The 25,494-nt window shown below is 37.7% G+C and overlaps 1 protein-coding gene across 1 annotated transcript in view; it reads right to left on the reverse strand.

The window, feature by feature from the left end:
• Positions 1–1,707: 1,707 nt before the first annotated feature.
• LOC117972212 (protein ZGRF1-like) overlaps positions 1,708–25,494 on the reverse strand; it is a 29,611-nt gene continuing 5,824 nt past the window's right edge. The window contains 15 exon segments of the mRNA XM_059022102.1: positions 1,708–1,886; positions 2,440–2,561; positions 2,563–2,650; positions 3,635–3,806; positions 4,005–4,181; positions 4,275–4,420; positions 5,172–5,271; positions 9,635–9,776; positions 11,493–11,570; positions 14,976–15,135; positions 16,651–16,797; positions 18,253–18,391; positions 19,434–20,092; positions 21,247–21,320; positions 23,947–25,388. Coding sequence (XP_058878085.1) covers positions 1,723–1,886; positions 2,440–2,561; positions 2,563–2,650; positions 3,635–3,806; positions 4,005–4,181; positions 4,275–4,420; positions 5,172–5,271; positions 9,635–9,776; positions 11,493–11,570; positions 14,976–15,135; positions 16,651–16,797; positions 18,253–18,391; positions 19,434–20,092; positions 21,247–21,320; positions 23,947–25,388 — 3,810 coding nt within the window. The 3' untranslated portion in view covers positions 1,708–1,722.

The raw sequence follows: 25,494 nt of genomic DNA on the forward strand, positions 1-25,494 counted from the left end.
CAGGTCCTGGAGAGCCGCAAGGTCTTCTGGTTTTCATTCCACCTGTGTTCTCAATGACTTAATTTAACCAATTATTTTCTTAATTGGTCAACACTAACATTTGTTCCAGGTCTTTAGTCATTGATGATTTAAAGATCCTCAGAAGGCTTGCAGGATCGTGACTCTTCAGGACCAGGGTTAGCCACCCCTGCACTAGTACATTTAAATTTACACTGCACCTCTAAACAGTAACATTGCATGTTGTCATCTAACTGACTTTTGTTAGGATCTTAGTTATGTGGCTTTTTACATTACTTTCAAATGGGCCAGATGAAACAATAAAGACTTAGACCATTTGCTCACTAAATATATACCCCAATAGATAATCGTGCCATCTTCAAATAAATGCAACTTACTCTTAAAACCAATCCTCGCCCAGGACAACTGGAAGCTGCTAGAGACTGGAAAATGCTGGCAGATATTGGTCAACGGCTTATTTTTCCACCTAAGATTGCCACCACTGCCAAGACCAGATATTGTCTTGTAGTCTGGATCAGCACGCCTTGTTCACCTGGTAGTTAACAGTGCCATGGGAGGATGCTGTAGATGAGGCGTATGAGAGGAAGAAACTGCGGTATGCTCAACTAGCCACTGAAGCAGAACAGCGAGGATGGAGAGTCCGGGTTTACCCAGTGTAGGTGGGTGGTCGAGGATTTGTGGCACATTCTACAACTCGGTTTCTCAGAGATGTCGGATTCAGTGGCCAAGAGTTGCGTCGCACAGTGAAGAACTTATCTGAATCAGCAGAGAGGAGCAGCAACTGGCTGTGGTTGAGACGGAAAGATTCTGGCTGGGGATCTCAAGCACAATAGAAAGAAAGAAACGCTGATGTACAGGTAAGTAAGCTGGGCTGAGTTGAGTGGGGGACGGAGGGGGGTGATGCTGGGACGCCAGAATCACCATCGAGCCCTCTTGAGGTGTCGTGGGCTAGTCGACGAAACACCGAGGATGGAAGGTGCCCAGAGATGTACCCTACTTAGCTCAATCCAGACGGTTGTCATGCTGATGCGCTGGGGAGACCGCACTGTGGTTGATCCCCGGAGCCAGCATCGCAGCCGTTGTGTGTGCTGATGTGCTAGGGAGGCAATAAGCTGATCCTTGGAGCCAGCATTACACTTCAGCCATCAACACTAGACAGAAGGATATCTACATCATCACATGGAAGGAAGTGCAAATGGATGGAGACACAGATGGATCACATTAGTTTACTGTAAAGCTACGTCTTAGTTGGTGCTTATCTTGGCGAGAGCCGAGTTCAAATCAGCATGATGTTTTAACATCTACTCTCGTGTAATGGAAATCAAATCACAAGTGCAGAGATTGTGTCAGTCCAGCCTGGTAAACTTCTGCTATGTAATTTAGATTAGGAAATCAATATACCTATATATTAAAAACGTGTGAAATAGTAAAATATGCCCACAGTATATCCAGTTAATTAAATGTGACTAAATACCTGGTTTTGACTTCATTTTGATCATGTGTTTCTGGTAAACGTCTTGTTAGATCCATTGGGCTACCGGATGTTACCTACAATGACAGGGTTGTATACTAAATTTGATAATTACCAGCACTCCGAAGTATCTAATAGTATCCTGCATGTGTATAGACATAAACCACAGACAGGTAATTCCCAGTGTCACACCCGTTATTCACAATATCTCCAAAACATGCATGTAATAAGCATTATTTGCCAACACAATTGACCTCATTTTGTGGTTGAGAGTGTTTTTTGGTTTTGGGGCCCTTCTTTGCTTTAGCTTCTTCATTCTTCTTGTCCAGGTAAGCTTTCATGATGCTGTCCAGCTGCCCCTCAAGTTGATAAGAATGCTTAAATCCACTGTCTCTTCCTAGGAATTGAAACATACACCATACAAAAAGTGTATGTGGCAAAGTTTACATATTAAATTAATAATACAAAAAAACACAACAACAACAACAACAACAACAACAACAGTCTTTCAGCAACTAAGGTCTAATAGTACTGCTTCTAACCTTGGAAGACAACTATGATAAGAACTAATTTTAGCAAACATTTAGTTGCTCACGAAAACAATAGATGACGTAACTGACTTTGCTCTCTTGTATATCCTGCTTTGTTGAAAAAATAAAAACAATAAAAATAAAAAATTACAAAAATAGCAGTTCTCTGATTTTATTTAATTTGTATGGAGTTTGCTACCTATGTTTGAGCTGACATGTATTTTCAAATATTTTTGTATTTTATTTTGTTGTTTTTGGCAAAACAAACCTGAAGATTACATCAAAAACCTAAATGAGCAGAGCATTTCACATTAACAAACATGGATAACATTTACAAACAATTAGGTACCCAATAAGTGCACTGCAGTCCTAAGCATTTACAGACGTTTTAATGCTTTAGTGTCTGGTTGCTTGGATTACCTTCACAGTGACAAATCACCCTTTCCCAGAGCTTGTTCTTGCGAAGGCAGTACAGGTTTCCCACTATTTACAGGTGCCTCTTCCCTCTGGTCAGCGCCACATTCATTCTCTTCTCAGAGTCCTACTTGTTTGGTCCTGACACAGGACAAAACAATGATCTCCTTTTCTGCTCCTCGAAAAGCATCCACTGTGGACACCTGGACATGCTTACCTCACTGCGGTCACAGTATGTATCGCTGTGCAGTAAGTTAGAAAGCTGCAAATTGATTGTAAAAAAAGTTACATTTCGAACTTGAACGAACAGGTATACACAAAAACTTAGAAATGTGTTATAAGGGGCTAAGTACAATACACCTGCATATGTCTATGTTTGCATTACATTGTATGTTGTCCATTACTGTGCAACATCAGAATGATTTATGTTATTAAAATCACTAGACAAAAATGACAACACTCATTGCCCAACTGGCATTAATCTGAGGATTATGTGTAAAAGAAGCCAGTGCATAGCTTGTATAGTACTAATAGTATTTAGTAATAGTATTATAAGTAATTGTGGCGGAGTGTCCCGCCCCTATTTATTATTATTTGTATTTTTGTTTGCGGCGCGGATAAAAGCGCAGCGTCTTTTATTATTATATTTAAAAACCCTGTGAGGATGCATGGCTGATCAGCTACTGATTATTTAACTAGCTGACAGTCATGCATCCTTACCAAACGCGTGCAGACTCTGGCCGAGAGGTAATAAGATAATTAACAAGTAGTTAATCCTTTGGCCAGAGTATATAAACCTGCAGCTCTCTGTACTCAGGGAAGTGGGGAGAGAGAGAGAGAGAGAGAGAGAGAGAGAGAGAGAGAGAGAGAGAGAGAGAGAGAGAGAGAGAGAGAGAGAGAGAGAGAGAGAGAGAGAGAGAGAGAGAGAGAGAGAGAGAGAGAGAGAGAGAGAGAGAGAGAGAGAGAGAGAGAATGAATAAAATTAACAATTGCTATATTTAAAAAATATATACTTGTTTCTATTTGTTTGGCCATTGTGCCTTTTTGTTTTGTGTTTTGTTTAAATATTTTGTTTCTGTTTATTTACTTAATAAATCCACGCTGAGTGCAGTAGCATTCAGCTTCACCCGCCCATCCACTGTTTTGGTTTGAGTTACTTCCTGGTCTGTGACGTCATCAACCTCACCAATGTGAGCCAGACTGCCACAGTAATGCATGTTCTTAGCATGTTTACTAACCTTGTCCATTTGAGACATGTATAATGTAATCACTCCAATCATTGACCCCTCTATTCCACTGGCAATCAAACTCTGGATAAGCTTGAGAGTAAAGAGAGCTTCTTCAATATTGTAAAAACTGCCATCGTTTTGTATCTGCAAAGAACAAACATATGTGTTGTGCCACAAGTTATTATTTTAGTACACATTTAGTGCTATGCTTTGGCCTTGAAAGGAGAACTACACACTGGTGTATTTGGGCTTTGCCTGGTTATGTGATTTCTCTATATATGGAAGTTGGTGCTGAACATTTATCATTGATATGCAGTCACACAAATGGGTTAACAGTTGTACCTCCTCTGTTCCTTTAACACTGTAGAAACATAGAGTTGGTAACCAATCCAGCAGAGAGCTTCAATCTGAATCTGTGATACCATCAATGAGAGCACCATCATAGAAAAGGCTGTTAGCTATTGCACTGATTACAGGATGGCATCTGTACTGAGTCCTCAACAGTACAGGTTTATATCCCTCAAAGAAAAAAAATACATACATACATACATAAATAAATAAATACAATAAAAATTAAGGATATACATTATAAAGAGGTTTTACAAATGTTACCATCAAACACAGGCAGTCAAACAGAGTTTGTTCCATTCCAGCTTCATGAGCACCTTCAGATCCCTGGATGGTGGGTGGCAGCTGCTTTGGATCACCAACAAGTACCAGCTTCTCGCATCCAAACCTGGGAAAGTAAGCAATCAGCACTGCGAGCATCTTAAACCTGATATTTTTTTTTAAAGGGACTCAGACTCATTAAGGTACAGCTGAATGTAAAGGTAACAAAAGAAAAACATAGTCTTTCAAGGAGAAGGCAGATCAAATTAAATTTGACCATAATGTTGCACTTAAATAATGCTTCATATTATATAATGTGCAATTCAATATCACAACCATTGATATCACAAAATACAAATACATGTTTTCATACTGCTACACTACAAATGTTCTGCACATGGCCAAGTGTTGCATTGTATTGTAAGATGCATTTCCCTAGGTCAGATGCTAAATAAATGTACAGAATACAATAGCTGAACGTACCTCAGCAAGACTTATAAATAATTTGACATAACTAAATTCATAGGACATATGACAGGGAAGATGAAGTAGCATTACGTTTTTAAATGCACATATTACTGTTATGTTAGGCTCAATGTTGTTGCTTAGCACCAGCCAAATATAAAAAAGCAGTGTGATTCATGTGGAAGATTCACGCTAAGGCTGAACAAGCTTAGTTGCATGTCTAGAATGAGTTCTGGGGCGGGAGGCCGTCTGTCCAAGAGCAGGTAAATCCTTCTTGATTGACACGTGGACCAGTGCATGTAATCTGACTGCTTTGATGCTCCTTATGGAAAATGCATACATCCTGTTAGCAGTGGAATATATGTAGAAAAATCTGAAAAAGGGCATGTGTGGTACAGCACGCAGTTCAACACATCTCTTTGGTTAAATCGGAACGCAAAATGTAAAGTTCAGCTGTTAGAACGACCACAGGGAATGTCAGGGTATTCATACAAGGGAATGTGTATGCTGCACAGGTGGCTCCTACCACCTGCACCTGAATAATGAGAAGCACAGGAGCAGCAACAACATATCAGATTTTATGTCACATATTTTATAATACACAATATAGAGGGATGTATAAATCTGTGGGTGGTAACCTTTCTACTGGCTGTATTCACGAAGCATTAACAAATCAGTAAATGTATAGGACTGCAATTAATTTATTAGTTATTTTGGAAATACTGCATGTTAGCTTGGGGAAGAGCATAGTTATCAATCAATGTAATGTTGTTACACTAAATTAGATTTTATTGAGACCACAAGGGTTTCCTGGCTGTAACACCAGTTGATCTGGTCACCACATACATTTACATTAAAAATCACACCAGACATTGTGAAACACATCATTCTTGAACCCATTCGGACCAGGTGTCCATTATAATGGATGTCACATGTTTGATTGTATTCTGAGATATTAACGATATTTTCCATCAATTGCAACCCATAGTCAGCATGGGGCAGCAGTGTGGAGTAGTGGTTAGGGTTCTGGACTCTTGACCGGAGGGTTGTGGGTTCAATCCCCAGTGGGGGACACTGCTGTTGTACCCTTGAGCAAGGTACTTTACCTAGATTGCTCCAGTAAAAACCCAACTGTATAAATGGGTAATTGTATGTAAAAATAATGTGATATCTGTATAATGTATAATGTGATATCTGTATAATGTGAAATAATGTATAATGTGATATCTTGTAACAATTGTAAGTCGCCCTGGATAAGGGCGTCTGCTAAGAAATAAATAATAATAATAATAATAATAATAATTAAGCATCCATAGTCCATTACAGTGGACCTACAATAACGAAGCTAAAGGCATTAATGCACCCTCTGCTGTTAAGTGAGAAAACTACATTGCAATAAACTGAAGCATGACAGTTTGTGATCGTTTTAGATTTGTTTATTTATTTTGCCATTTAATGTGCTTCAATCAATATTTGAAGCAATAATGATTGTTGTTATAGTAATTTTTGTAAAGTTACAAAGGTTATGTTTACATACGATTTAGATGAATATAGGTGTCCATTGCAATGTATTGTAGGTCTGAAGCAGACTGCTGCAAAGTCAGTAAAATAACAATCAGAATATTAGTTGTATTTTTTAAAAAATTTATTCAGTTACAAATGTAAAAATTTTAACAATGTAATAAGTTAATATCTAGTATTTTCTACTCAGGGGTTTCTGCAGTATGGACATTTGTCTGAACTGGAATGCTTGAATAGTGACGAGGAAGCCAATGAAGAAAGCGAAGCATTTTTTATACTTGATGAGTGATGTGTGGAAAATATAACTTTACACCCCCCTCCCCCCTACTGATGCTGGATGCTTAAATAAACCCTTAAATAAACTTTTTAGATATCTATGGTCTATATTTTCTGTGAACTTGTATAATTATCTAAAGCTTGAGCCTATTTCTGCAGAAGAAAAATAACATTTGTCATTCTCATGTAAAAATACACATTTTATTTTAATTTTGTTTTGTAACAACTTTTGGTTATACAGTAGTCTTTGTCATCAATGAGATCCCGTGGGTGCAGAAATAGGTCCAGTGAGTGCAAAAAGAGGTTGAGATTGAAACAAACGATCCAGAAGGAGACAATGTAGAGGGAGTACCTGAAGAGATTAGGCCAAGGAGCTGCAGTGGTTCTCCATCTTTGCCAGCGAATTCATGCTCCTAACCACAAGCTCTTCGATAATTACTTTACAACATACAATCTACTTGAAGTGCTGAAAGACAAGCAAATACACCCAACCCTCGTTACATCGCCCCTCGCTATACTGCGGATTTGGATATATCGCGGTCGTAATGTTGGCTCCCCACTTTTACTATCTAACTGTGCATGCCTTAGCTGCAATATAGCCACTGCATTAATATTGTACTGTTGTTATCATATACACACACATTGCACAATAACACAAAGCAAATTAAATACCTACTTGCTGAAGCGGTTTTTATTTTAGCCAGCGAAGTGTTAACTTGTGGCAGCAGCAATGCACTAGCAAAAGTCACAGGGCAGGGACATCAGCTCCATAGCAACAAGCCTCTTGGGAGTGGATTCTTCAATGCAGCGGGTTTGGGCATTTGAGAAAGGAGAGGAAGACTCATGAAATTAATTAGAGACTGAAGTTGATGAGAAGTAATTACCCTCCACTGTACAAATTAAAACGACGTGCTGCTTTTTATACGAAAAATGAAAAAAAGCGGGTTGCGTAGGATTATATTGGACCCTGACGCCCCCGATAAAACAAGGGCATGGTTGCACAGTATTTGTTATTAGCCTATTTGTTTTTCTATGGGTCTCTCGCTATATTTATATTGGACCCCAACACCTGCGATATATCGAATGGGTGGTGTACATGCCGCAACAGCAACAGCCAATCGTTTTGCCAGTCCACCACTGAAGTTGGATAAGGAGATGTCCCAGAAGAAACGGGGAAACTATGATCAGGGGATGAGCCTAATCAAATCATTTGTCTGTGCTGCTGGCTTCCAACTTTGTTGGTGTCGGTGAGGTACATGAGGTTGAAAGATGGGGGGAAAAAAAGAAAAGAAGTATATGAAGATCAAGCGTCCAGAAGTGAAGAAGTACAACAAGGCCATGGTGGACAAGCTTGACCGGCTAATCAGCCTATACAGGAGACACAAAAGTCCCATAAATGAACACTGATCATGGTCACTCATGGCTTCGATCTCTGGATTGTTCTGGCATGCCATCCAAAGACGTATTGGACTGCCTACACTTCGTGCCTCGTCCGACAGGGTAAGTCACAGTCTTTGAAGAAAAGGGGACGACCGGGCACCAGACCCACACCAAACCCCGAACAACAGCCAGTGTTGAAGTGAGCACCAGTTGAAAGACCAATCCCAGGGATTCAAAAGGATTTAGTGGACCCAACTATGACGAAAAAAGGAGGCTACGTGATGCAATCAACCTTATTGCACAGGAAAAACACCTGTGATAAATGCAAAGTACACCTTTGTTTTGTGCAACATAGGAATTGTTTCAAGGCTGCACACTGCAAATAAAACCCCAGCCTGAGGTCATTTGAGTTATTTTTTTTTTTTTTCAAATAATTAATTTTTTTTTAAGTTTTGACAATGGTTAATAAAAAATTAAAAGGAAAAAACAGTATTTAGTTTGGGCCTCATTTCTAGTAGCTATAAGAGTAGAAAAAAATGCTACAAAATATTTCTCGTCCGCCACTAAATCCAGGTCTAAATGGGTAGATGCTCCAAGTAATTGTGCTCCCACCGTCAAGGCACTGATACCATTTGTGTATGAACTTTGTAACAGAACATTTGTGCTTGAACTACCAAGAAGTACAAAAATATCAAAGCCTAGCTTTGCACAAGGTTTAACACGTGTCTTAGTTTCAACCCTTTTATCAGGCACTTTCAAGGTCAAAAAACACATGGCTGAACAGTGATAATAGATGACCATTGACCCTGTGGTGTGGGTTTCAATAACACTGGTAACACATGAGAGGTAGATGGTGGGGAAGAGAGGTCTCAGATAGCTGGCAGAGATCCCAAGTTACAGAAACTGTACACCGGGGACAGGCACAACTTCCATAGCCTCGGGGGAGGAACCTCTAAAGAGCTTTTTACAACAAACGTGCTACAACATTTAAAAACTATTAGCATAAACCCAACCCTAATGTTAACATCTCATCACTGACATCAGTGCAGATGCCTGCTGCTTTGGCCAGAAATAAACTGACTGTCACCCAGAGAGCTGTTCAAGAGCTTATTTCAGTGATTGCTGCAGAGACTGCAATGAACTCACTTGTGAGTGATGAACATTTTGAGGTCCTACAGCTTGACCAAATTAATGCAGTCAGCCTACATTATGCTAACATACATTCACTTAACTATTTACTAGTTAACCCATTAGGACCCACTGTCCTGTTTTATATGACAATCACCTGATACTAATGTGACTGTACTTTGCATTAGCCAAGAAGGCGTAAATGGGTTAATAGTTGATTCGTTAAAAAATCAATCAGATTGCAGTTCAAACTAAATCACAGAGAAGAAAAGGACCCTCCATAAATAAAAGTGAATACTGAGCCTTCATTTAAAAAAAAAAAATAAATAAAAATGGTTGGATTTATACTATAGAAAAAATATAGTAGAAGACTGCATGTCTTTATAGTGCTTCTTAATACAGCAGAACCCTTTAACCCAAATCACAATGGGAATATGCAAACATTTAGACTAACCCCTTGTTGTGACTGATGGAATAATGAGGGAGGACAGGCTTCCAGTTCAGATAAAGGGATTCCACTGTATGATAACGTAAAGGTTACTGTAGCCCATATATTTACAGGCAAGGCAAGTCCACCACAGTATCTTCCTTACCTCCTTTAGCAGCCCCTTGTTTCTGCCCAGTTTGTGCTGTTCAATACTCTTCCTCACATAAACCTTCTCTATGTTGCTCAGGTCCCTTCTCAGAAGGGTCTGCAGCTCCCGCAGCTGCTCACTGTCACTCCCTGCATACAGACTAAGCAATGAAAATGGTAGCATTTAAAAATAAAAGCATTCTGTATATGTCAGTAGCATCTCCCATCCCATCACAGCTATAAATACAAAACTAGCATGTCAGTGACATTCACCCCCCGCCACGGATGTACATTCAAAATTAGAGCCATCAGTAACCCTGTAACGTATATCCACTGCATGCACGTGTAAAATTGTAAGTTTGACATATAGACAAACGAACAAACGTTTAAAGGCCTTTAGAAGGTTTCATCAGAATATGGCAAGGGGTTTTCTATATAAATGAAAAAAAAGTGTATGACAAACAGTACAGACAGTCAGACAGAAAATTATGATGCACTCAATAACTTTTGCTAAAAAAAATCCTCAGCAGGTTTCATCATCTGCATAAGATGCAACAAAAAAGGTAGGAACCTGTTGTATAACTGCCCTGCAGAGACTGCCATGAAGTCACATGTGAGCGATGAGCATTTTAAAGTCCTACAGCTTGACAAATTGAACATTCAGTCAGCATACATTACACTAATATACATTCACTTAACTACTGACCAGTGAACTCATTATTACCCACTGTTATGAAATCACCTGCTACTAATTTGACTGTACTTTGCATGAGGCAAAATGCATGAATGGGTTAAAGGGTTACTGAACACCCTGTAAACAACTTTAACTTTGCTGTATCCTTTGTTGTATGTATCACAGGGATATATTAAGCAGTGGCACCCTGATTATTGTCTAGTAGTTGACAGGTAAGAGCCCAAGCCACAGGCAAGAGCCCTTCAATTCAGGTAAGGTCAACTACCAAGGTACTGCCCGATAATCAGGGTTTTTAAACATGTAACGTGCCTTTATTGTTATTTTAAAAAATGTATATCTTTAATTTAAAGATGTATTTACAAATGTAATGTTTTAAATACATTAAATCAGAATGTTCTGGGGCCATCTTCTGATTGGTTGTGCCCTGCAATGGAGCTTCACGATTAGTGGATGAAAGTTCTGAGGTTCCTAATTTCCTAATTTCCAACACAGTCACAAATCTTTGATCTTTGTATTGATATATCCAGGGTCACAAGTCAGATGGGGAATAAAACTGGATATATGACAAATTATTCTCAGCTGAGCTTGTGGTAAAGTAGCACCAAGATTGCATTCTGCTTCTCTGCATACACTGTTACTGTATCCACGTCAAGAAAAAAAAGAAATACCCATTTTCTGTTTTTGTTGATGAAATTATTTAAATTCTGAGATACTCAAGCTACACAAGAGGATAAACATGCCTGAAACTCACTTGCACAGTTCTATCACCTGTTTTGCTGGTTCCTAAGCAGTGGAAGGGCTGACTATGCTTTGAAAAATTATTTTTGCAGGAATAAACAAAGAGCTGCACAATGCCATTCAATCAACATCAGTGTAGTTGCAGGAGGGATCATTGACATGGATGCAAATACAGGATGCGCTGATGATCATAAACATTGTATAATTTGTTATACAGTATGTGTTTAACTACGGGAGAAAAAAAAAGTTTTGAATATTTTAATTATTGGTATTTTCAAAACAATAAATTAACTTCAAAGCTGGATTTTTTGTGGATATTTACAATAAGTAAAAACTCAAAGTGTGGCCACAGTAATTACTAATAGGAATGTGTTTCAGAGCAAATATTTAACTGCAATGTGTTACAATAACACCTTAAAACACAGTTGGTCGTTTTTACAGTTACCTGTGTGGTAAGATAGGTCTGGCAATTTTCCTTACGCTTCCAACTCTGATGAATCTATCAAACCCAAGATCTAGAAGCCTGGATAAAATAAACAAACAAATAAAAATAAAACAACTTAAAGATGTGGTCTTCGATTTTCCTTTCCCCAGTAATGTCACTGAGCGAGTCTCTAAGAATCTCATCTTCAACAATAGTAGCGTTACACAATTATTTCATCTCACTTGTGATTACTGGCCCATGCACTGATTAACCTTTCCATTGTAAACATTCCAGCTTCTCTCATTAACACAACTATAGCGACTTGACTGAAATAGTTCATATTACACTGTTAAGATATTGAAAAGGGGTTTGAAAGAAATCATTGTAGTTTTAATAGCATCTAAACCATATGTTAACAAACACAGTTCCAATTCTATGGAAAAGTTACAGAACTGCAATAAGACTGTGTATATAGATCATGAAATCATGTGGTTTACTGTTACAAAAGCTTAAACTCTTCAGCTATAGAATTAGTGCTACCCCGTTATAACACGGTTGTTGGGGTCCATGATTAGGAGACAGTGTTATTTGGGTTTCACCTTGTAACGAATATTGGCATTTTTGTTCCAGAAATGATTTACAATGGCCAAATTAATATTGTAACATACGTGGAAAATGAAGGAAAGGAGACACACACAATTTGCAGGTACTCGAATCCAGTGTATTGGGAATGATTATTCCTGGCACCACACCAAAAACAAGAGTCTTGCACATTCACACAGCAGCTTGTCTGACTCAGCTCTCAGTAGAGCTATGCAAACCGGTTCCTTTGAAGTCGGGTACTCGGTTCCTGCTTTTTATAATAAATGTTGTACGCTGTAAATCAATAACACAGAATCCAGGGACGTTTATACACACTTGTATTGTTTCCTACTTGTTTTGTAACATTAACGGACAGTTTGTTTTTACTTTTAGAAAAAAAAAAACAAACAGTGCAAGCACAGGAGCTTTATAAGTACTATATGTCCCAGTTTCAACTTAAATGTGTTTAAATACGGCAATGTAAAAACAACAACAAAACCCAACGTTTGTGAGTTGCAATTATGGGGGAAATAAGAGCCACGACCTTACCGTCTTATTACCGATTCCACACTGTAACGGGTCGCATTATAACGGGCTAGCACTGTATTCTTTTTATTGTATTATTACCCAGGTTACTCAGCAGAGAGGCCATTATATTATGTTAGGTCATTAACTGCCATCATTAAAAAATATTCCAGCAGAAAAATGCTTCAGAATAGACTATTGAAGGCTGATTGTGAGGAAGAGGAAGTGAGGTGGAAAAGAATACTACCATTGCACAGACTTCATTGAACCAAGATTCACCATTGGGGTTTTACTAATATGCTTCACAACCTCACTTCCTCCCAATCAGTCTTGAGTAGTCCGAGTAGCAAATTTTACAGCGATAGCTTGTAAGCAGAAAGAACAATAGAGGACCATTGAGAACACACATAATAGGACATTATGAAATGAAATATTAGCAAAATGTAAAGTATCCCTTTACTGCCGTCCAGTCAACTCTTAAATAGGAATGGCTGCTGTATCAGATAGTGATGCCCATCTATAATAATATCAATATCAATAATATCGATAATATCAATTTCCTTAAAAAAAACAGAAAATTGGTTTAGTGCAGTGGGGATTCAGCAGATATGTGTGGGTGTAGCATAGGTTATTTTTGCAACTGAAGTATCAGCAGCAAAGACTTTAGCCAAAGGGTTTGTCTGGGCTATAGAAAGACCCTTGAGAGTTACATCTGTTTAGTTAAATTAAGGCAAGTGTTTATGGTAACTAGATGATGTGACAGGGTCCAGATGGAGTCAAAGAAGGGAGTTCAGAAACAGGTATGCATGAACACCTCAGCACATGCCCCAGAGGTATAGTGCAGCTCTATAAACCATGATAATCTAGGTTATCAGGTATCATTTTATTAGGATAAATTCCAGATCGTAATGGACTCCCTTTTAAAATTCTACTAAAACCAATATACCACATTATCTAGTATTCACAGAATGACTCAAACCTAGCTCTTTTGAGAACCGATTTATACACTAAACACATTGTAACTTTTTCCAGTTTTATTTTAACTCTCATTTCAATAATCTGGGAATTTAGATTTTACTTTTTTTTTTTTTTTTTTTTTTTTTAAATATTACTAGTTAAACAATATCATCAGGATTATGTCAGGATCTTGACGTTTGTAAAAGCAGTTGGCTGACTAACTGCAGTATAGCTTAATTGCTTCTTTGTACTTGTATTTTAATTTCAAAGTGTTGTAACATTTATAGAAGGGCATCTACTACTTCAGAGGTATAGGGTGATACATTCCCCTTTTTTCTGTGGTTTTACAATTTATTCTCACCCCTCGACAATGTAAACTGCCTTTTGTCACTTGCAATTACTCCCAAACATTGTCACATCTGCTACATGTATTTCAATCAGACTCAAGTGTTCTTCACACTAATTGTCTGTATTGTGTCACATCTACGGCATTTAAACAGTTTTAATGGAGGGCCTTATGCTTACATCAAACTGGCATTAAAGGCTTCTTGTGACCTGCCATCTCTTACAACGGGATGCTGTCAAGCCACAATGATTGACATAAAACACACCAAGTACAGTGCATAAAATGCAACTTATATTTACAATTGAGCAATATTTTGTATGACTGTATGGTTGGAACACTGGCATAATTTTATCATCGAGTGACCACACATTTATAAATAAGTGTTTCATGTACGGTACCCGTAGGACATTAGAAACACAATATGTATGACAGACTTTTGTGTTAATGAACTGTTCTTCACATGACAGATTCATTTGTAACTCAAATGGCATCTTTGACATGTATTATGTAATGTCAAAAAGCTTCAAGCCAGTTCTCAATGGGCAAGACAGCAGATCGGATACACATTGACAGTAGTAGTTGTTGAAAATATTTATTTATTTATTATTTCTTAGCAGACTCCCTTATCCAGGGCGACTTACAATTGTTACAAGATATCAGATTATTTTTACATTATTTTTTACACATTATTTTTACATACAATTACCCATTTATACATTTGGGTTTTTACTGGAGCAATCTAGGTAAAGTACCTTGCTCAAGGGTACAGCAGCAGTGTCCCCCACCAGGGATTGAACCTACGACCCTCCGGTCAAGAGTCCAGAGCCCTAACCACTACTCCACACTGCTGCCCCAATAGTTGTATTTTGGTTGGCATATTATACTGAACATTTTAAACTGCAAAGGAACATTTCAAAACAAGGGAATTATTATGTTTTGTCTCCCAAAGCTTTTGATGGGCTCATACAAATCTGAGGTTAAATCTCACTTTCCTTAGATTTATACTTTGATATTGACATGTCTTATACATGTGTTTGGGTAGTTTCCAGCTTCAATTCAATGTGAAGATGTGTTGATGGTATGACAATACAAACCCAAGAAGTACTCTGTCAACAGCTACGTTAGTAAAGGAAGAGATGAGAAGTTTCCACGAAGTCCGTCTTGGGCCATCAGCAGCCTTGATTTCAGCAAAGAGATGCACCAGGAAGAGAACAATCACTGCCAGCAAGTAACTCTTCCCAGCTCCATAGACTCCTAATGCAAAAAACAACAGCAAATTTTAGAAATACTGTCACCTACTGTGTTTATAGTAAAGTCACTAGGTAAGGAAAGAAAAAAAAATGTATTAGGAAATGTCATAAAAAACTACATTATGGTAATAGTGTCAAGGAAATTGCAGGTACTCATTCAACACTGCAGGTTTATTGTTTGGTGTGCAAACATAAAAGTCTATCCAGTTGTGAACTACATCTGGAATACTGACTGATTCAGGGGAGAGCCAAATTAATTAGCATTATGGTCCTTCATGTAGCTACTTTTTTATGTAAGTGAGGGTTTGTTTGGGTAATGTGTCATTACTGATGCCATGCAGGATGGCTTGTTGGTTTTATTCATTATTATAGTTACTGCTCTTTAATTAAAAAAAAAAAAAATCTTTCACTGATGGTTGGGCCTTGTTGACAGTACATTGTACATGTCTGTCACAAGTTAACTGGTTTTTAAGATTTACATATTTTTATTATCAGAAACTGTAGACACTTGCGATTACCTGCCATAAATACTTACCATGTACAATTATTATAGGCAGCAAGTCCTGCCCACTGCAATTGTCTGGATTGTTATTCCCTTCCATCATTTTGGCAATCTGAGAGAGAACGGCTGCTTGGTCTGTGTTTAAATGGTAGCTGTCTATCATCTCCGCGGCCAGATCAGGTGCTCTACCTGAACTCAGGAGTCCAGAACTCTCGGCAGGTCAAGGAGTGATGGCAGGAGGCACAAATCCTCTCCTCTGTCTGCACAGCTGATCTGCACTGTTGGCATCTGGCCTGAAAAAAAGAGAAAGTTTAATAGAAATTAAATTATTTAAATAATAAAGACAGCAGACATATTTAAATGATGAATCCATAATCTCTCATGTGCAGAGAATTATTTTTTTCTTGTTGGTATAATTGAATCTACCGCTGCAAGTACTTGTCATCTTGAGTTTTCAAAGTCTAGCTTAAACTGAGAAATTGAACTTTCATGTGTTAAATCCTACCCATTCAAAACAGTGGTTACCTAGAGCAGGGTTTCCCAATCCTGGTCCTGGGGACCCACTGTGTCTGCTGGTTTTCATTCCAACTGAGATCTCAATTACTTAATTAGATCCTTAATTTAAATAATAATTTGCTTAATTTTAACTTGTTAATATTTTTCCATTCTTAAACAGTTGCAGAGTTCAAGTTACTTATAAAATGTTATAGCTAACTTGAAGACGGTTTCTTTTTGTGAGCATTGATACTTACATTTTTAATAAGCGATTTATAAGAGGTAGTGAGGCTGGGTTAAAGTGTTCTTGCAGGTTTCTTAGGGCTGTGAGTTCAGTGCTGGCATTAAAAACATGCAATACATGAACAACCACTTTAGAAACAAAAATTAAAAGGGAAACATACTTTCATTAAATCAACCTGCTACGAACCCACAGTGCACTGTTAAAAATATCTAACACATAGTATACTAAACCCAGTGATTAGTGTGTTTTTTAATGGAAACATTTGTATAAATGCTTACTGTCTGAGGGCCAGTTTGATGGACAGTATCCCTTTAGAGGCATAATCTCCATTTCATTGCTTGAGGATGGTCCAAAGAAAGCGCTACAATCAATAAAAGTGTCTAAGGGGTCAAACAACAGTGTTTTTGATACAACCCAGAGATCATCTGCAACAGAAGAAAGTCAATTTTATTATCTTCCACCAATGTTTTCATATAAAAATGTATCTGGAACAAAAATGTAATAATCTAATGTGATGCAGTGTCCCGAACATTCTAAAAAACAACATTGCCTATTAAAACTAGTTAAAAAAATACACCTTTTGACTACGTTTTAAACATTTAGTTCTATGATTAACCATGTATTGTTTGTAAACTCATATCTACTTCCAGTGTGGCCCTGAGTGGTCATTATCCCAGCAGTAGATGTCCACATTGATAAAAATGTGGAAAAATCTCACTGTAACACAGGCTGATGGTTTCAAGTATTTCAGTGCCATCCAACCCCAACACCACAGAAATGGTCTTCATACACCATTTTGTTTTTCTTAAGATGTAGTTACAGTCAATTATCTAGCCGTCTATGCCCAGTGCCTGGACTCGAACTCGCGACATCCAGACTATACAGCGCATCCTGCACTCCATGTGGAGTGCCTTTACTGGATGTGCCACTTGGGAGCCCAAGATGTTGCTTTTAAACACATTATCTGGCTTCTACGTACTTGGCTTGCACACTTCACTCCACTAATGCTGGGTTACTTTGCCATGTGTTCAGCTGAAAACTGTAGGTGGATACAACTTTAGTTATCAAGCTCTATATCTGTGGAACTCTCCCTGATTTTATTACAGGTAGTGAATCTATATTGGTTACAAAACCTCTCTTTTTTTCCGCTTTAATCTGTGAAAAATGTGTTTACTAAAAGCATTATTTAAATTTGTATTGCATTTTTTACTGTAGAAAAAAATAACTTATTTGCATATTTTTTACCTTTCCAAAAACTTTCGATGAACTGCCTGGTTTCACCTCATCGAACCATTTGAAAAAATTCACTTATCTTTGTTTGAAGCATCACAAGTGTAGAACAATCTACCCTACAAGAGAAACAAAATATTAATACCAAGCTTGAATAACAAAGGTTTTCTCAAAACTCCCAGACAACTTTGTTCTGACAACTGTTTAAGCTACTTGTTAAATTTGACATTTTCAAGCAATGTTCAAGTTTCTCAGACCAAAAGTGTTTTCATTGTTGGTTCTTGAACTTATCACATGGAAAATAATGCTAGAAAATGTTTCCTACAACTAGTTTATAGTTCTAATCTGACCTTTTGTTTGTAGAATTTCCAATTCCTGGTAATTCCACAAATACAAAAGATGACATTGGTGTTATATCCAGGATTAAATTGGTGAGTATAAAATGTAATATTTAGGGTAACAAATGTATTTGCTAATATTAAGCAGTGCCTAATGCCACTGTATTAGCAAAGAAGTGCCTTTACATGAAGATACCGTATGTGCTGGTTTTTCACCACTGTTTCCATCACCTAAAAGTTAGAAACTCATCTTTCTTTTAATTAAATATATAGTTAATGTATGTACAAGGCTCTAGTTTACCTTGTTCCTACCCTCCTTCTTTACCATGACCAGTTTGGAAGGCTGCTGGTGCTGACAGAAAGGAACAAAGCTGCCCTGCTTGTCCTCTCTGCCTGGTTTCACTGAGGTATACGAGGATATATCGACTTTTGACAAAGCTCTGTGAAGACTCTGAGAGAGGTCAAACAGCAGGATATTGAGGTGTTCTAAAAGCAAATGAAAACCATTAGTGACTGATTAAATTACTGAACAATACTGTGTTTCTTTATACAGAGGGTACACATGAATCCACCTGCCACCAAAAAAAAAAAAAAGGTTACCACTGAACAGCCACCTTTCATCACATCCTCTTCAAAGTATAATTATGACCTAACAAATTCCCCATGGTTGCTTTTGATACCCATGTTTTTAGTCAATACAACACAATAATTCCTGATACGTTATGGTACTATTGTTTTCAAATTTAAAGTGATTAACAGTGCACTTTATAATTAATATCAATGCACTCAAATATAACTGATAATGGTAGAGCATGACAGTACTATATCGAACATAGATAATAGTCAACAGAACTGACACAGTGTGCAAAACCAATGAGACTATGTTACTGTGATCAGGCTAATGTCTTGTTTTACCTAATTCGTACCTGTCAATGCTGCTGTGAATACTTGTAATGGGTATGTGACTGGAAGACAACTGGTATATGAATCTCTCTCTTTGGAAGACTGACATCTTTCACAACATTTTCTCTGGGAAAGGATAGCTCAGCAACAGCAATGTTCTGCAATAAGTAAATATCACCACATACTGTACGAAAACAATCAGTTCAACATTACTATATCAGGGCAGTTTACTGTTGTCTAAATGCTTTATATCCCCCCATCCCCCACCCCTCTTCCTATACTGCCACCAAAATCCACAGGCCTAGGATTCATGCTAATAGTACCAGTAAGTGATTAGTTCTATTCTGTCTTTAAAAATGATATCAATCTGCAAAGAAATACTAAAAAATTAAACTTTCAGTTAACCGTCAAAATTTAACTTGAATTTGTTGCAAAGTTTTAAAAAACTCTAAATGCATTCATTGAAGTGGGTTTTTATTAGTTTTGCTGTTAAAAATTTAGACTTGCACGCCTTTCATTGAAGAATTCCAAACTGAAAATTGTTGCTATGTAACTTGGTGGAAAGCTTGAGTTAGTGGGATGCCTCACACCTGAGAATCTTGAAAAACACTGGACCCCCTCTGTGCTCTTGAGGCACCCTGCTGCTTATAGTCTGGGTAAGTGGGGCCTGAATTTAGGGAATGGATGCGATTCCCTTCAATTACACCTTGTCCGTTAACAGGTCTCTGCTGTTTAACCAGTGTCTCTTTTATCCGGTTGATGTTAAGACAATCTGCAGCAGCGCTTCTCTGCATCACAGCCTCCTTTCTCTCCCCACTCCCATCCTGTGCCGTTCCACACCATTCACCTCTGTTTTGAGCAACTTGATCAGATGGGGAAGTGTTTTGATACTTCAGCCATTTACTTTGTCTGCCCTGGGAAGTCACATTGCGTATTGTTGACAATGTAGGTTCCTGTGTGCTTGCTTCAATGGTCTCTTTGCAGAAGGCGTTTTTGCTTTTCATGTCCCCAGGCCTGACTCTGCCAAGAGAAAGGCTAGGTGAGTGCTCGTGGAGGCTGTTCAAGGAGGAAATTGCAGAGCACTGTTCAACCTCGTTGCACTCATTTACATCTGAAAAGACATCAGAGTCGGGAGGTACTTCAGCACAACTCGCTGCCAATGGAGCAGTGACTATCGGGGCTCTCAGCCTGAATGCAGAACTGGTTCTAGCATCCCTATTGATTCCTGAACCTGTTGACACACTGCTACCTGTAAAGAGCAACAATCACTTTTTTAATGATAAAGCGCCTTTTCAATATTTTATCCAGATGTATATATCCCTTTCCCAATTTCTTAGCTTCATTTTAGGTTGTTTTTTTTGTTTTGTTTTTTTAATTAATTCAAAACATTCTTTGTTGGCTCCTGCTGCTAAAACTACTGTTGGGGAGATACACAAACTGGAGGCCAACAAGAATGTATCAAAATTAAACTAATGTCAAAACTGTCAAATGTAACTATTTTCATTAAATGTCTGGATATAGACACTGAACCCAATGTATGACGTTGACGACAAATCACTTGACCTCTGTGTACCTCAGCCCCACCAATTGTATAACTGGGTAGAAATAGAACCTCACTGTAAACAAGCAGAGTTACTTTTACTTCTAGTGCTAAGGAAGCACCTATTCTTCTAAAATGTTAGCTACTTAAAAGGTTTTAAAACACATTAGCAGAAATGGACTAATGGATTTCAGAACCAGAAACATTACCTTAGGGATTATTATTAAACAACAGGCTCTTTTAATGTCAACACTAATTTAATAAATATTTATTGACTCATGCTGGAACCTACAATGCTCAATGGTGCTCTTTAGCTAAAAGTATCATAGGCTACTTGCTGACCCTCATCATAAGAGCAGTGTAACCCAAACAAAGCACCTGGTACTGGACTCAGTGAAGGTACCATCTGTGCTGGTGACATGATCTATTAAAAAAAAAAATATATATATATATATATATATATATATATATATATATATATATATATATATATATATATATATATATATTGTATCTCCATTAGGCTTTATTAAAAATGCATTTAAAAAGTATTGTTGCTATCACCCTTCAGACATCAAACAAGAGGTATGCACTGTCCCTACAAACCTGCAGAACTAAAGTAACGTTCCTGTGTGTCGATTCCTTGTTCACATTTAATGGGAGTGTTTTATTGGTGTTCTTTACAAAGTTGTTAAACACATCACATAGTACAGGTTTTATAAACCCATTGTGCATATCACGAAAACAAAACTGAAACATGTTGCTACAATCATTGAATACAGGTATAGTTTTTGAAGTACATCTTTATTATTTTACATTAAAGGTGAATTACAATGCAAACCTTGAGTGGTTCCCAAGATGACCACTGTGTTGATTCAGAGTCTGCAGAACAAGAAAGCCAGCTTGGGGCTTTTGGCTGTGGAATAAACTCTTGTTACTAAAAAAAAGAAAAAAAAAAAAAAAAAAACACAAAAAAACACACACAACATGAAAAGAATGGGATTACTCTTGAAATAATGTGTAAACTGGCTATTTCTTATTTGGGTAACTGGTACTCGCATTATTGTCCCAGCCTTCTTCAGACCAAAATGGTTTTCTTGAGAACCTGTGAACTCAATAACAAACAGACATATATTATAACAATATAATTTCATAATAAAATGAGAAGGATGAATACAAAACTAAATAAAAATGAATACAACTCAGATTACCAAATCTATATCCTCCATTCTCAATTTCTTGGAAAATACATTAAAATCTTGCTCTTTTGGCTCCTGCAGCTAAAAAATACACAAACTAGATGGCCAACAAAAGCAATACAAATTTAGTGTATAACTGAACAGGATTGTATAGATTTAAGTGATAACTATTTATCAGCTTCCAAAACTGTAAAATGTAACTATTTTCACTAAATACATGTAGCATATGTTACTTTAAAAATAAAATGGGGTTCCAATAAAAAAAAAAAAAAAAAAAAAAAAACACAGCCAAGAATTGAAACTCTTAAGAAACCATCTTTTATTGAGTCCTTAACTATGTCAAACAGGCATGTCCCGGTTTCTTTATTATAATTCAAAGCATGTTTTCATTTTTCAGTATTTTTCAGTAAAGATGTGAGTTGGGAGTAGATTATACAGTCCATGTGAGTTGGGTGTAGATTACACAGTCCATGTGACTGAATTATGCATATTTTAGATATGATTAGGTTATTTTCTTTTAATTTGTCTTTGCCTTAAAAAAATCAGTGGGGGAAGGACTTCTGCATGACAATGGTGATAATATAAATGGATTCTCATCAGAGACTCTACAATAGCTCTCCTCCTCAGACTCAAAGGTGAGGCATGCTGAGGCATCCTGATCACTATATCACTAGCTGCAGATCCCATTACCTGGTTCCCTCTAAACTCAGCTAGCTGCATGGAAATACATTAAAAAGAGGACTTTTCGTAAAGAGGCAGCGGTTATTCAGGCATTACAATCAACATATTGCAATAATATTATCCTATCATTTACAACTTGTTCCAATACTGTAACTACCAATACATACTGCCTCTCTATCTCTTTAAGAGAAATGTATTTTCACTTCAGCCTTGTTTATTTTAAGAGTGGAAAAACTGTTTGCTTTGTCAGATCATAAGGCTCAATTTTACAGGTATATTTTTTCTGACTCTTTAGGTAGACTTTTTGTTCATATTGACTCACTTTCAAGGCTTAGTTTGCATTCTTGAGTTATTTGCTTTATTCCTGTCACTCATATTGCTTTCTACATGAATCAATGGCACAATTATATGTTGATGGACAAAGAACATTTTCAATTTTGTTATATTGCATACATGGCTTTTCAATAAGCCGTGAAACTACTAAAATCATCATTTGAACCCTGCTAAAACTGATACAGCAGTTATCAACCCTGTCTTAAAAGTTCTGAGCTCTTTATTTAAACATTTTTTTGTTTTATTAAGCAAAACGTGGAGCAAACGTCCCTCTTAAAAGAGTGGGGTTCCGAAAAATATAGCGTTATACGTCCCCACGTGTTGCTACAACTGTATAAATAACGTACCTGTAATTTTTTTTTTCATTAACATCCTGACAACTGTTTACACTTATAACTTTAAAGTATGTTTCAAAGCTTTTTTCAAAATGGCCACTTTAGTGCACTGGGGTTTGAGATCTGTCCTCTAGTCTAAATCACCACAGAAAGAGCGATTAAAAAAAAAAAAAAAATGTGCTCTGGCTATTCAGTTCTGTACCGCATCATGGATCATTACTGCTGTGTTACCTGTTTGACAATGTGGGCAATAATCCTTACACTATCAGGGCACTAGAGCGGACATTTAAAAAAAAAAAAAAAAAGCTTTGAAATAGACTTTAAAGTTATAAGTGTAAATTACAGGTACGTAAACAGTTGTAGCAACATGTGGGGACGTGCAACGCTATATTTTTTGGAACCCCACTACTTACTCTAAACAAGCGCTAGCTTGTTATCAAAAATGAGACACAATTTCATTATTTGCTCAGAGCTGTCTAAATGAAAGGGTGGCACGGTGGCGTAGTGGTTAGCGCTGCTGCCTCACAGCGCCAGAGTTCTGGGTTCAAATCCGGCCTAGGGTACTGTCTGTGTGAAGTTTGCATGTTCTCCCCATGTTCGTGTGGGGTTTTCTCCAGGTACTCCAGTTTCCTACCACAGTCCAAAGACATGCTGTCCAGGTTGATTGGTCACTCTAAATAGCCCTGTGTGTGTGTGTGTGGTGCCCTGTGATGGACTGGCGTCCCGTCCAGATGCTTCGTGAAACTGAGACAATTTTTGTGTCATTTGCATCAATTCCTGTGTTTCATCTGAGAAAACAACAAGTGACTGTCATATCTCTTAACTTTCACAAGTGACTATTTACAGTATCACTTTCGATTTTGATATTTCATCCATATCTTGATGGGTAAAGAAATGATCAACTTAGATTTAAGTTGTGGCAAGTGTAGGTGGTAGAACCAGTGGCTCTCAGACCAACTATAATATTTGCATGACAGACACCCATAATGGTATTACTAACCAACTTGACCTCAGCTATCTACCATCCCCTACAGACAGATCGTCATCCAATTTAAATGGATCAGACAGAACCTTTTCCTCTATGACCCCTGAACTCTTGTCTTCATAGTCTTGAGAATTAGATCCTCCATCTCCAGCTGTTGGATCTGATAAAACTGTACAAGGCAAACTTGCCTGCACTTCATCTTCTTCCATATCACCCAGGTCAAAGCCATCCAGAAGATTAAAGTTTAGACAAGGGAGGTCTTCCTTGTCTGGACTGCAAGCTGTAGCTGAACTAGACTGTTCTTCAAAACACTCTTTATTCTCAGTGCCTGTCAATTGTAACTTTTCTGACATTTCCACAAGGACTGGCTTCACTAATTTATTATCTAGTGTGAATACATTCTCAGTCGTATTATGGTATGAGGGCCTTTGTGTAGGACAAATATTTTTATCAATGAGCTCTATTGCAGCCAGTTCCTCCGAGTCCTCCTGAAGATAATCAAGTGGTGGTGGAGCTGAGGTTTGAAAAACAGGCATGTTGTTTCCCAAAGATTCAGGATCTGGAGATAAGCATTCTTCGTTGTCTTGTTTCTTGTCTGGCAAAAATTCTTTCCAACGACTTCTACATGGAATTGCATTATAACCCTCCCATTGTTTAAATCTATTCTCTGTTAAAGACTGGGCAGGAGCCTGAGCAAGAGTATTGTTATTGTGACTAATGAGATCACAAGACAGGTCTTGTGGACGTTGCTTAGTATTTTGTTGGTCATTTCCTTCATGTTCCTGTTCCTGTTCCGTTGACACATCTAGAAAATAGGAATTCCAGCAGCTTTTGGCCTCTAAATTGCTTGTAACAATGGTATCTATAGTTTCCAGTGTCACATGGTCCAAATCAGTTGAGCGGGTATCCTGAGCTAGGTGTTGACTGTTTTGATTAGTAAACACTGCAGGACCAGATGTATCTTTTAAAGGCTGGTGTTGCCCAGTACTTGATGTTTTCAAAGCTGCAACATTTGATGTGTTGGATCCAAGTAGTGCTAAAATCTGTGCTTTACTTCTTATGCCTTTAGATATTGTATGGGTGGGCTGATAGTTTTCATCTGTTATCTGGATAACTCCTGTAGTGTTTTCTTGGTCTGCCAAGTCATTACATGGTTGGTGTCTAGCTTCAGGATAATCGTAGTGTCTCTGTTTATTGTTTGTTTTTTTAGGTAAAGAGACAACTACGGGTGCAGGTAAGGAGGGGGCTGAGAGATTCTGCTCCAGTTGCTCAGGTTTTACATTCGCACTAAAGGTATTGTCACGAAAACCTGTGGCTAAAGTGGTAGGAGATTTGATAGAAAACAAAGGTGATGTGTTATACAAATGAGACGGGAATAAACTGGATGAGAGGTTATGCTGAGATATGAGACTTGACACTTCATTTTCCTCAGTTGCTGGTTTCTTCTGAATTTGGTGTGGACCCTGGTATCCCTGAAAATATTTTAGATTACATGTTAGAATATTTATGAAGAGGACACATTTGTTTCCAGTGAGAGCCAAAGAAAGTACATTTGACACCTTTGTATAGTCGGTATCA

The sequence above is a fragment of the Acipenser ruthenus genome, chromosome 1 (genome assembly GCF_902713425.1).
Source record: "Acipenser ruthenus chromosome 1, fAciRut3.2 maternal haplotype, whole genome shotgun sequence".
Taxonomy (NCBI): Eukaryota; Metazoa; Chordata; class Actinopteri; order Acipenseriformes; family Acipenseridae; genus Acipenser; species Acipenser ruthenus.